Genomic DNA, 12,771 nt, shown 5'->3' on the forward strand with positions numbered 1-12,771 from the left:
CCGAAAATGAGAACCAGAACAGGGACTTAGGCAAAAAAGCATCTGATATAATGAAGCAAGCCGAATGTTAAAATTTTTAAGTTGACCTCAATTTTTGGTCATTTTTGTTTTCTAGTTAGCATCCTCTTAATTTTATCTTGATATATAATACTTCGCTGGCTCTTTCCAACCGTTGCACATCTACAATCGAAAGTGTACAAAGATTAATGATAACAATTGGCTTCTTGGCAATTATAGGGCTCCGCTTATCTAGTTAGATGCTTTTTGATAGCTTGAGTACTTACCATAAAACGTTGCCGTAGCACATATGCGCTAGGAACAAAGCCAATCTTATTAGCTCACATGGACTCCTAAAACCTGCATCTACTAGGTCGTCCGCTCGTTTATAATGAACTCTTTAAAATCAATCCTAAAGGCAAATAAGAGATCTTCATTCGCTTTAGTAGACATTTAGTACGAATAGACCCGTATCCGAGCGGTCTTTTTGGCCACTGCTCGCCTGTTTTCCTTCCGTGTATTAATCAACAACCTTTTAGACATTATGAATTCCGTGTAAAAATGCGGTAAAACCGCAACTGTTGGATTTATCGAATCATATATTCAAGCCGTTCCTTACTAGCCATTTTGCTAAAATAAATAAAACCTAAGTGACTTTGTTGGATTCAAAAAAAAATGGATTCAAGGATAGCTACCTGGAACATTGCTTAGAACAACGTTCCGCAAATGTTCACCGGAGAAAGGCGTATGGGTACTCACAATATAGAAGTGGTCGCTTTAGAGGCTAGTCTTCCTTAGCATCGCCGTGCCTTCAGAGTATTATTGGTGACTATAATAAATTGTATGGTTGTGAACGTCCTTACGTCGAAGGTTGTAGTTCGGTTGTAGAACATTTTCTATTCATTTTCCATTTATATGCTATTGCCTACGCACCAACAATAAATAAACATATACGCCGCAAGGTTTCGCGTTTGTTGCACTTCAATAAAAATACATGACCTACGATCAATCAGTTATTACATCATTAACAAAATAATCAGGTTGGCCGTGTTGCTCGAACTTTCTGTCACGAGCTAATCTCAATGAAATTCAATGTTTACAGCTTCGCAGCGTGCAGGCGTCAGCCTGCCTGCGCATATTCGGTCTTCGTCAGTGAAGGCTCTAAGACGATTTTTCTCGTCAGCGGCCCAGTAAAGAATCGCCTATAAGATTTCGTTGTACCGCGCGGAGCTCGCAATGTCCTTTTTGCAGTCTACTTTTTCGCTGTCTGCGCGTCGTGAGCTGAAATGGTTTATTAGGCAAACCTGGGAAGCTGTTGACCTCATCGCCGATTAAAAGCGCATAAGGACTGTGCAGGCTCTGTAAAGAAAGACTTGTTTCGCCTAAAAGTCCAAAACAGCACTATGTACCAAGTTTTGTTTGATCATTACTTGGGAGCTTCGGTTAATTTCAGATACAATAAGGTACCTTAGGCAATAGGCGAAAATAACTAAAGAAAGACTCCCTACTGTTTATCAGACAGACATACGAATTTTTATAGTATTCGAATTTATAGCTTACATCTATTTTCAGTATAGTTTAACCAAATAACAGGCTTTTTTCTTCGTTGAAAAATTGACTCCACAGTCGATCATTATACGAATGCTGACGCTGTTCTTCCAAATTGTAGACGAGGTGCAAGCGCAATGAAAACAACCAATAATGAGCTCGAATGGTGACGACTCATTTTTAATTTGCTTTGAGCGCGCCGGTATCTATAAAGCTGTACCTCTCTTCGTCGGGAGGAAGGTGTCGGCCGTAATGTCCTGCCGAATCCCCCAGAAAGACAGCCGATAGCATAATTGGGTTGACTTACCCACTCGATTCTCGATTAGCTCGGTCTTCACAAAAGCCCCTCAGTTGTATTCCTGATAAGCAAGGTCTACGGATGAATAAGTGTCTGACAATGAGTGTCCTCTCGATTTATTTCTATGCGAGATATTGGATGTACCGACAGGGTTGTTTAACTTAATTATAACGTTCATTTTTCTGTGTACAGAGCACCCCTGACAGACACTTCTTCTTCGAGACAAGTCAGTGACCTAGCATGACGGTGTGCTTGTTTTTTCGGTGGTGTTGCTTCGTTACTTGACCAGATCGTGCCAACTTAAAGTGATATTGCTTTTCATATCCTTTCGTTTAGCCCTGGAAGAATTATCACCATGCTACAAACGTCGTCAGTATCTAAGCTTTTTCGGCAGCGCTGAGAGTATTCCAATAACCTACTAGAAGAGTATAGTGATTTTGTTACGTCGAGCTTATTTCAGGTTAAAAAAGTTAACTATATTGTATGATAGTATGGGCTAGAAAAATTCATTTCAAGACAAACATGCTTGATCGAAAAAACCGTCAAATGATTGCATTATAGCACATAACGCCATGCTATCTGAGGCGTCACATCGTGCGTCAATAGTAGACTCTGTTATTGTACAGTATCTGGTATTGTGTGAGATGTTAAATTATATTTATAACTGAAGTAGTAATAGCATTGATATAAATCTAAATCGTTAGTGGATTTTCAACGGTGTATTAGGGCGTAAGTGCACAAAGCACAGGGAGCAGACGTTTATTATTAGAGATGTCGTAAGTTATAGAGACAAACCGAACAAAAGCCCAATCCCTATCACTGTATTACTTACCAGTCTCAATAACAAATCTAACACTTTGCCGTAAAATTGACGCAAGTAACCGTCTTTAAATTAGCAGAACGATGCTAACTTCAGCAGATCAGCCTCGCAACTTACGTGCTGTATGAGATCGGCGCCTTAAAGCGCTGATCGAATACTAATAGTGTACAACATTGTTCAGCGTGTTGAATCTAGTTTCAACCGTTGCATTAGATGTTATTTCGTTTAACGAAATCCAGATGCCCCCAACGTTGCCAAGCGAAATCTGGAGAACAATTCTTTTAAAGCCTTTTTACGGCTATATATATATATATATATATATATATATATATATATATATTGAATATATCAATCTAAACGAGCGTAGGCGAAAACACATTTAAATCGTAGGCCTTATTTACTTGCCATTCCGTATAACGAATTTTCTTTTCCTTTATCATCGTTACGTCATATGTACTTTACCATCAGTGTACTGAACTGGACATCCGCCTTCATGAAGAAATGCTTTTTTCCTTTAAAAATTATAAATCATAACTTCAAAAGTGACTAAGAACGATTCGATGATATACTCACACGCGTAAGATATGCGTTCTCTCTGCTTTTTTTCTGTGGACAATCACTACTAAAGCAATCGTTAGTATATCGTTCGACCGTATGCTCCCACATATATGCTAAAAAAAAACAAAAAAATTACACACGGTCGTCGGTCGTACCTCTCAGCTTTGTATTCTTAATGAGTTATGTGACCGAAGACGCGGGACGAATTTGCGCTCTCAGCAGCATCGATACTCGTCTGAAGTTCCATTCGGTCGCATTATAGTAAAAACGATGACAGAACTTGCGCCACTAAGACAACAATGCATCTAGGTAGAAAAGCACAGGTGATAGAATGGAAAGGAACGGTGTGTCAACACTTGATATACTGAGATAACTCCCGTGACGATTTCCATTGAAAGGATCCCTCATGGAGATGCTAGTCAATGTTTCCATTCAGAACAGTGATCATATAAGGGCCATCACCGGCAATATAGGATACCGCAATTCCTTTTTGTTAGGTCAGCCTTAATCTATGAAGATACTTGAATATTCCCGCCGTTTGAAGGGGTCACGGAAGCGCCTTACGGAACTTGGTGGTTTTCTCACGTATTTACGTAGTGTCCACTGTTACTGACGGTAGATTGCTTCTTGACCTGGCTCGCAAAGAAAACAAACACTAGAGATATGTTACCGGAGTACACATCTGTAGTGCTCCGAGGGTTACGGGCCAGGATCGTTGCCAATCCCATTTCTTCAGCGTGTGTTCTTCTAAGCTAACTCGACATTCAAGCGCTATGTGAAGAAAAAGAGTTTGGTCTGCTTGCAGAGTATTCGGACAAGGATCATTCTTTCAAAGTCAGTGATAGGCGCCTTGTGTGAGAATTCCTTCTCCAATGGTAAGCATCCTTAAGGCCAGAGTCAGACGTACCGCCAAATATATCAGTACTTTACATAGAATAAAAAAACTTTCGATGTGACTTATCCTTCAATATAATGGTATAAATATAATACACATTCTATGTGAGTTGTGGCAGTAACAGAATGTGATATATAGCGGTCGTTCACTATTTTGAATATTTTTTTTTTTAAAAATACCCTCCAAATCTATATTTCACTGCCTTGTAGTCACATTAACCTCTTCGCGCGGTTTTCATTACATTTCTTCTAGTATTGTTATAAATGAGAATCCAACGAATCACTCAATGAAAAAGCAACGTTGGAACTGCACGACAGTGAACCCCTTACATGGGGACACCATTGTCCATGGGCCCGTTACCTGGACACATGATAGTAAACAAAGATATAACTCGACGACAAGGAGCCGACCGGTCAAGGAAAAGCTTTGGTAATAATAAACAGTCTTTACAGAGGATAATCGCAAGCCTGAATCTCATATTACGATAATGTAAAAAAATTGCTTATGCAAAGAATAAAGGACCTAAGAAGATAGACCCTTTAGAATTCAATTCCAAGCTACGGCGGGACTATGCTAATATGCGAGAGATTTTTTTTTATACATAAACGTATCGTAATAGAAGAGCGTAGCATGACCAAAATGGCAAAACCGGTAAACGTTGTGTAACTGCTTTTGTCACATACCACAAAGCCTGTTGCTTTTATCGTATGTATCGCTTCCTGTCTTGCGAATGGTGCTCCAAAGGTTCATGTGAAAATGTTCTCAGCAGAGTTAAGCATTGGTCACAATCTGATAACCCGTTAAATGTATGCCTCCTCTCGTGAAACTCCTTTGATCTCTTTTCGACACTACGCTTGTGGCCGTAATATAGGTGCGTACGGGCCGAACCAATTCAAAGCCATACTCGTTTAAAAGTGTTTTCATGCGAAGCGTTTGTCGATATCTTCTCCCGTAAGTTGACAGAAGGTTGCGCACTTTCCTTACTACAAGGCATGACGAAGGAGGGCCGCCCTTTTATCAGAAAAAGAAGGACCATGTTGGAGCCGTACGGCATTGGTGGCCCTCTGCGAAATTCATTGCCGCCAGATGGTTATTGAGGCAATACAGTGAACAGGTACGTGGTGGCCTCGGTTACATCTGTGTTCGCTGACAGCAGTTGGCTGCCGACTTAGAACGCAGGGCATTTGGCTCGATAATCTTATTGCTAGCAGCGGTCGGCTTTGTTTGTCTTGATGGACCTTCGTGTGAACCTTTGCCAATGGCAATCGTAAATTTTCAAGAGCCACATGAAAATTGGTATATTAGATTTGGAAACATTATTATTCAACATAGCCTAGTACGAATATTGATGCGAAGGGTCATTAGAGATAGATTGTGAGAAACGGTACCCTATGTGACATATTTTTCGATACACACAATTGATACAAATAGCTAATTTTCGTGAATAAAGCGTCTAAAAAACAGCTCTATGAATCCAAGGCTAAGGCAAGTAGTGCACGTCAATTTCATAGAATTGACCATACGACTAATAATTAAGGATAGCTTGTTACATCTCTTCGAGCCAATGCTGTCTCGGAATTGGACGACGAGCTAAATAGAATCACCTGTGGAAAGCTCTTTCGCTTCCATTAATTGGGCATGCAATAAGCTTACAGCATAAATGAATATTAAAAATTAACTTAGATTCTTCCAACATTCCCGAAAGCGTCTCCATCTTCGCAAATACCTTATATCGGAGCTACTATAGAAGCTGTTGGTTGATAAGCTCAATAAGTACATCAAACGAGGCGAATAAATCTCTCTGCTCACATGAGTTACTGTGTTGCTCTAGGTCCCTAAAACGCCATGGACCTGTAAATAATTCCGCATCTCGTTGGCCTTTTCCGGACCTCTATTTTACCCGATTGCCAGGATTACCCGAACCGCAAAACATCATACGTTTGAAAGCGTCAGCAGATCTCCCGAAAGGACTTGAAGTTATGGCGGCGTTAAGTACAGAAGAGGCTTCAGCCTGTTACAGGAAACTGACTCTCGATATCTTAACTGATTGTGGCGTTAGAAACAAAGTTACTTCAAAGCTGAGAGGATGAGTATAATGAGTGTAATGCTTGTATCTAATACGTAGTTAAAAGAAATGTTCATCTTTAGACTGCAATCGATTGCCGTAGGAATTGCCTAACCGTCCTATAAATATTTCAAACAAGGATGGAGTGAAATGGTATTTGAGTCTTTCTTCAATTGTGACGATATCCTTAAAGGAAAACATAAGAAGACCCCTATATCGTTCGATAGCCCTGATCCGCCGCTGCCCTGTCATGTACCCGCCATGCCTATGGCTATAACGAAGTCTGAGAAATGGGCAGTTGAAAATTGTCCCAGTTTATTGAATTTCTATTGAAAGAAGTGCGGTAAATTGAAATGTACGTGATATTAAAACGTGAAGTAGAAAAATATTCCCTCTTTGAATATAACTTTATTATATTTCATCGTGGGCAAAATAAATAATTGCTTATTTCTTATATTTTAGGGTGGTGGTGGTGGGGGGGGGGGGGACCTCATCAAACAGGTGCATTTTCTGCACGTTTTATTTAAACATGTTTACGCGAAATATTTGTGGATATGTGTTCTTGTTATGCTAAATGAATGTTACCTAGCAGGCAATGTGGGTCGAAAATAAAAAACATAAAAAGCTCAACAGCTCATAACTTAAGAAGACACCAAAGTTCTGCCAAAGTTCGTCATGTATTCCCTTATTGTTGGAAATGCTATGCCACTAATCGGCGTCTGATCCGGAAAACACTTGGTAGAGTCATTGAAAAGGCCACCTTTACCAGAAAAATCTAAAGGTTATAATAGCATTCGATAGTCTCATTGTCGCCATCAGGTTCTAAATATGTTTATCGTTTATTTTTTTTTCTCTATAGATAATAAAAAAGGCGTTTCTGTATAGGGACGTAGTACTGCTTTCTATCGGTTTACCCTAAAGCTAGCATTACACAAAAGACTTAATCTCAATTGAACTATGGAGCATAATGTTTGCATAAAGTTTGAAAATAATTTACGGAACAACTTTTAAATCGGATCGGAAAGTTACCTACTTACGTTTATGGATGACACGTACAGGAAAGCACGTCAGGAGTACGAAAGGATGTACTCGATCAAAGCATTGTATATAGACCCAGAAGGTCGTAACACTCTTACTAAAATGGAGGATATGGCGTCAGAAGACAAGTCAATTGTCCTTTAGCTGCAGGATCTCGCCGACCCAGCCCATCGATGCAGGGTGCTGTTGGAGAGCTCTTTGCTGCGCGGCAAACGAAGGGAAAGAGTTGGAATTTATAGAACAAAAAGTAGTGGTTAGGACAGTGCCGATGACAGAGTAGCGGTATAATTAGACACGATGTACAAAATACAGTTTTTAAATCGGATCGTAAGCGACGTCCGAGTAATAAGCTTCGCGTGCAGTTACAGAATTTTGGGGTGGAAATTTTAACAAGATAAGCTCAAAATACATTGGACCCAGAGGTCGGCCGTTTGTGCCTTTTGATCCCACCCTTATCATTAGCATAGTGAATTGTGCACAGCTAGAAAAGTGAGTTTATCGTAAATATAATGAGTTTTATTTTACAAGCAGACCTACTTTTATGAGGGCTTTTTTTTACACGAGGTTTCAATTTATTCAGGTAAGAAACAACGAGCAATGCAGCTCTATAGGTTGTAATGTATAGGGCAAAGTTTTTCACGCCTAACGCAGTTCCCCATAGATACTGAAGCCCCTTGTTCCAAGAGTCGCGGCTTTCCAGAGGTTCTTGACAATTAACATTGTTAATATACTAAAACGATTGTTGTGTTTCGTTTGTTGTATACGTTATACTAATACTGTTACTTTGGTACTTCGTATGTACAGAGCGTACATGTCGCATATATGTTGCATATACGTTGTGTTGCTAGTCTGTACGTACACGTAAAGCGTATTGCTTCTTGCCGCAAGCAACAAGTGAATAAATGAGATTTGATTTGCGATGAAATTTCCAAACAATAACAATAGAATGGAATCAGATACAAGCCTATACCTTCCTTATTGCCAACAACTTAGAATTTTTTGAAGTAAAACTTGCCTTCAATAATTTAATAGGCAAAACTAATAAAGAATGTTCTTACCTACGCTATGTTTCACTTCTGCTACCCACTAATACCACTTGCTTCCCTTTTTCGCACTAAGTCACACAAAATAATCACTGCACCAACTAAAAGCTCAAACAAGAACCAAAAATATGAGCGTTGCATCGAACTTCAGATGTCGAATAGCTGCTGAGATATATATAACCCGATCGCCGGTAGCACCGTACGTAATTACAACAGTGGGTAATCACACGGTTTACCGCATGTCGGTGAGACACATCCGCCTAACTGTTCACAGATTTGTTGAAGCCATGCAGAAGTGCTTGGAGCTGCCTTATCTTTGGGGTGATACGTCAAAATCCCCAGTAGGTTCATTCCAAATGTAACCCCATGGTGTGGTAAAAAGGCTCTCGTTTCGAATTTAAGCTGTATGTGAACAAAGATGTGTGTGTGTGTGTGTGATAAAAAATTTAGCTAACTAAACCAGTAAATATTTATTTCACCATAACGGTCCTCTCTGGGAGGTGGATATAGGTACACTTCAGCAGTGGTTGGTTTCTTCTTAGCTCCTCCTGTAGCGCAATCACCTTCTGTCAAGGCTTGCAACCTGCTTTAGTTTCCTCGCCTTTAGGTAACAAACTCATATACTTTAAAGCACTTTATCTACACCAATTTCACTTTTGTTTTTTGACGCTTGTTATGCTAGATGAGAGCTTCTCTTATAATCTTGACGTGTTTGATTCTAGCAGTTCGGTCACTGTTCATAACGTCTGTTACGCCTGTCGTAAATCAGCACGCTGGCTATTTAGCTGCCGCTAAGAAGCAAGATCCAATATGCGTGTTCACTCGTATTTCAATTTATAATTGATTGGATTAACTTCCCTTTCATTTGTATCTTCTCTGGCCATTAGTACTGTGTGAATAAATCCGTAAAAGCCCGTTTTCGGTGCAACATTAACGATAGTTGGGCTTTTTTGGTGTTTTCCTAACGAGTTTTTAAACTACCGTAACCATGTGCCAACTCTGAAATTGAAAACAGCGACGGCTGCATGCTCGTAATTGTCATAACAACGCACTCGAGGCGATGCGAGCTAGCCGTGCACATCACGCCGCCCTAAAGCAAGACTGACAGCTTATGAAACATAATTTTTTTGCGCACAAACGCACAACTCTATTGCTACAACTTTAACCATAGACTTCCTTCACTTCGTTTCTAAGTGCACGTTACCCTAAGGTTCTTCAGTGTGCCAGGGAAACATTTCGACGGGATGCTTGTCTGTGCACGATATCCAAAGAGCTTGCCGGGTTTAATAATATGATAACGATCATGAGGCAGCAATAGCACTCGTCTTGAACTGTCTGGACCCTGGCCTCTAGTAGCAACGTCCTGCTGCCTTAATTGAAGTTGGTCTAATCAAATGTTTGTTTGTTCACTGTTATTTTTTGCGCCCCTTTCCCTTTCGCTGTTTAGGCGTTACGCCTGTTCGTTCTACCTTCATTCTACAGGCTTCCTCTAGCTGAGATGATTTATATTATGCCTGCCTTCGTAATCAGGTCGCTTTCGTATTACTGCTACTTTTAATGAACTCTCTCATAGTGAGGGCGGCTGATTCATTTCGGTCGTACTGTATCTTGAAAATGGTTTATGAAACCCAGCTTTCGAGAGAAAGCAAAGCAAAAATAACAGTCCGATGGCCTTCATCGTCAGGCAGGGATCGTAAAACTCCAGGCCATAGCGGTTTTCACGATCGACCTTACTCAATAGAACAATAAATGGATCAAAGGTCGCCCTTTCCCGAGCTATTTTGTGCGTTGTAGTCCTGCCCAACCTACGGCTGATCGCTTCAGCAAATCGCCCATGCTCTCAACATGTTTCAGCAGGTGCAGAATCAGGTACATTCTTGCGTATCATGTTGCTGCGTCTGTTGTGTGCGAGCTTGACGACGTAAGGGTCAGGGTAATGCTTGCATAACAACACGACTTACGACAGGTCCACTTTAGACTGCGCTAGTTGCTTTGCATAGGGCATTCAGAGTTTAAAGGACGGGCGAACAATCTGTCCAAACTGCCAAAAGCAAAGTTTCTGATGGGGCAAGGACGGGAAATGACGGCCATGACTACTGCAGGAATTCCTTAACGCTAACCCTGGCTCCCGCCAGACTGGAGTCCCCCAACGGTTGTACGATATGCTATGCCCTAAACAAGAGTTCTTGGTCCAGAGGCGAGATGCGCAAACATGGCTCGTTTCGATCACGAAAAAGATGACGACGACAATAAATCCAACAGTAGTAGGTCAAATATAGTCCGAACATGCCATCATAGGTTCGTCAAGCATTGGTTAATCGGAGACACGATTTCTATGGAAATTGTAGTTCGGAAAACGCAAGATTCATGTAATACTTTTGGGCTTTCTGTGTGTGGTTGGCAATCGCCGACGAAACGTGACGGGGCTAAGCAAAACACGTTCAACGTACAATGTAATAGAGTACCGTATATTGATGGTGTGTACTAGCAGTGTAGTATAATATTCAAATTCAGGAGATCAAATGCAAACACATGAGAAAAAGCCAATGCAATAATAATGTAGTAAATAATAAATATAGGGTCAGCGATGTATATTTCAACTATAACAAATGATTCCAGTTAGCCAAATACGCGAAATATGAAGACTTTTTTGTGAACTGCAATACTCAGCAGTTATGTTTAGCCTATAAAATGGCCCAGCCAACCATTTCCTAATCTCTTTTCAAAATCAGGACGAAACGCAGCTTTCGTAATCGGGAATAATAGTACAAATTTTCTACCAGAAGCACTATTTTATTATAGAAAGCTTAGTTTTTTTTCAGAAATCCACCGGAGTAGTTCGATGACTAAAAGCCAGCCGTTTGATGGAAGGCCTAACGGCGATACCGGATATAAAACTCGAGACATAGGAGTAGTACGAGCGAGGCAACGACGATGCGGGTACCTTGGGAGAAAAGATCAGTTCGCAATCAATAACCTGACCATCAAATGCGCGATAGTAAATAACACCGTTTTGCTATAACCCCATATTGACCGAGTGAAAATCTTCTGATTTCGGCTATAGAAAAACCCTAAACTTTTCTCTACTACAAAAAAACGTCACTAGATAATGCCACGCCGGACGCCGATTGATCAAACACATTAGGTGGTCGAATAAATTTTTTCAGCTTACGGTGTCCTCGTTTTCCTGCAGTAGTTCCTGCTGCATGTTCTCGTACTATATATAAATCGAAAGCTCTCGTTTGCGCTAGAAAATTGTGGTCACCGTTTGGTTCAGATAGAAAAAGTCTAACTTGAGTATGGGCTCTGAAATGAGTATTGACACTTTAATCCCATAGAGCGAACGCTTTAGAGACTCGTAGAGCAAGGTTGTGGTACCATAGTCCTATAGCTACAGGGAGACCAGCAGATTTTTTTAGATTTAGACGATTTTTGTCGCTTTTTTGGTCGAGCTCGGTCTCAATGTTCGGGTTTTTCTTTTTTTAAATAATATATAATCTTATATATATATATATATATATATGCCATAGTGGTTCTGGAACGACTAATAACGATGGTGGATATATATTCTAAGCTAGTTCTAATGTTTGATATGTTACTACAACAATTGGTCAGCCGAAGTGAAATTAATCATACATATATGTACCATACGCGGGGCAGAGACGGATTAAAATGATTTAGTCAATTCTGTGCGACCTCGACACGTGTCCCTACAGGCGTGGAACTTAAACTATACATCTATTTTGTCTACCGAAGATGTCAACAACGCAGTTGACAATGGTGTCTGTTCTTGGCAAGTTCTCAGTGCAGTGGCTCGTGAATCTAACTACTAACACTGGCCGATGTATCGATTCAGCAAGTGATATCGCCGCTCCCCGAAGTAAACTTCCTCCTCACAGCCCGATGAAGAAACAAATAGCCGAGGCGACGTGGCCGTGTCTTTTACGACAGTGGCGGGTTTTTCGAAATATTATAATACGTTGAAGCTTCTTGACCATGATCAATGCCGCCTCCGAATGATAAAAGAACGTAAAAATTATGTCAACAAACGCAACGTCTCACTCTTGCATACGTATATATAATATATACCAGTAAATAAAACGGCCTCGTGATAGGGACCTCATTCCCTAATGAAGTCGTTTTATTTCCTTAGTACGTGTACAGCATTGTGTAAAAATAGAGTATGAATATTGTGGACGCACCGGCGAGGAAGTGCAGTCTGTTAGCCGATAAGCAGAATCAGCTTCCTACACGCACACGTATAGTTCAATTAGTAATGGTTTTACTGATGCGACGAGAGCATTGTATTGACATCAATGCACTTATGGCAGCTATTTTGTTTTACAGAATCTTCCTACGGGGTAATGTATATGCAAAATACTAATGCCTCCATTTGAAAAATATTCAAGAGAATATTTATAATAAGTAATAAAATATGTATACGAAATATCGTGTACAGGCACTAGCGACATCCTAGGGAAGTAGTAAATTATCATCCTTCGCAGCTGA

General features: G+C 40.3%; 1 protein-coding gene across 2 annotated transcripts in view; it reads left to right on the plus strand.

The window, feature by feature from the left end:
* Positions 1-12,334, plus strand: part of LOC111259186 (glycine receptor subunit alpha-2) — an 84,974-nt gene extending 72,640 nt beyond the window's left edge. The window contains exons 10-11 of one of the 2 annotated variants that reach the window (XR_002679462.2): positions 11,085-11,260; positions 11,979-12,334. Coding sequence is in view for 1 of the 2 variants with exons in the window: in XM_086967780.1 (XP_086823906.1) it covers positions 11,085-11,108 (24 nt within the window). In the remaining variant the exon portion in view is untranslated. Of the gene's footprint in view, positions 1-11,084; positions 11,726-11,978 lie in introns of those variants that run through there. The other variant, XM_086967780.1, reaches the window with a different exon arrangement.
* The last annotated feature ends 437 nt before the right edge of the window (positions 12,335-12,771 follow it).

Source organism: Varroa jacobsoni, unplaced genomic scaffold, assembly GCF_002532875.2.
Source record: "Varroa jacobsoni isolate VJ856 unplaced genomic scaffold, vjacob_1.0 scaffold_303, whole genome shotgun sequence".
In the NCBI taxonomy this organism is placed as follows: domain Eukaryota; kingdom Metazoa; phylum Arthropoda; class Arachnida; order Mesostigmata; family Varroidae; genus Varroa; species Varroa jacobsoni.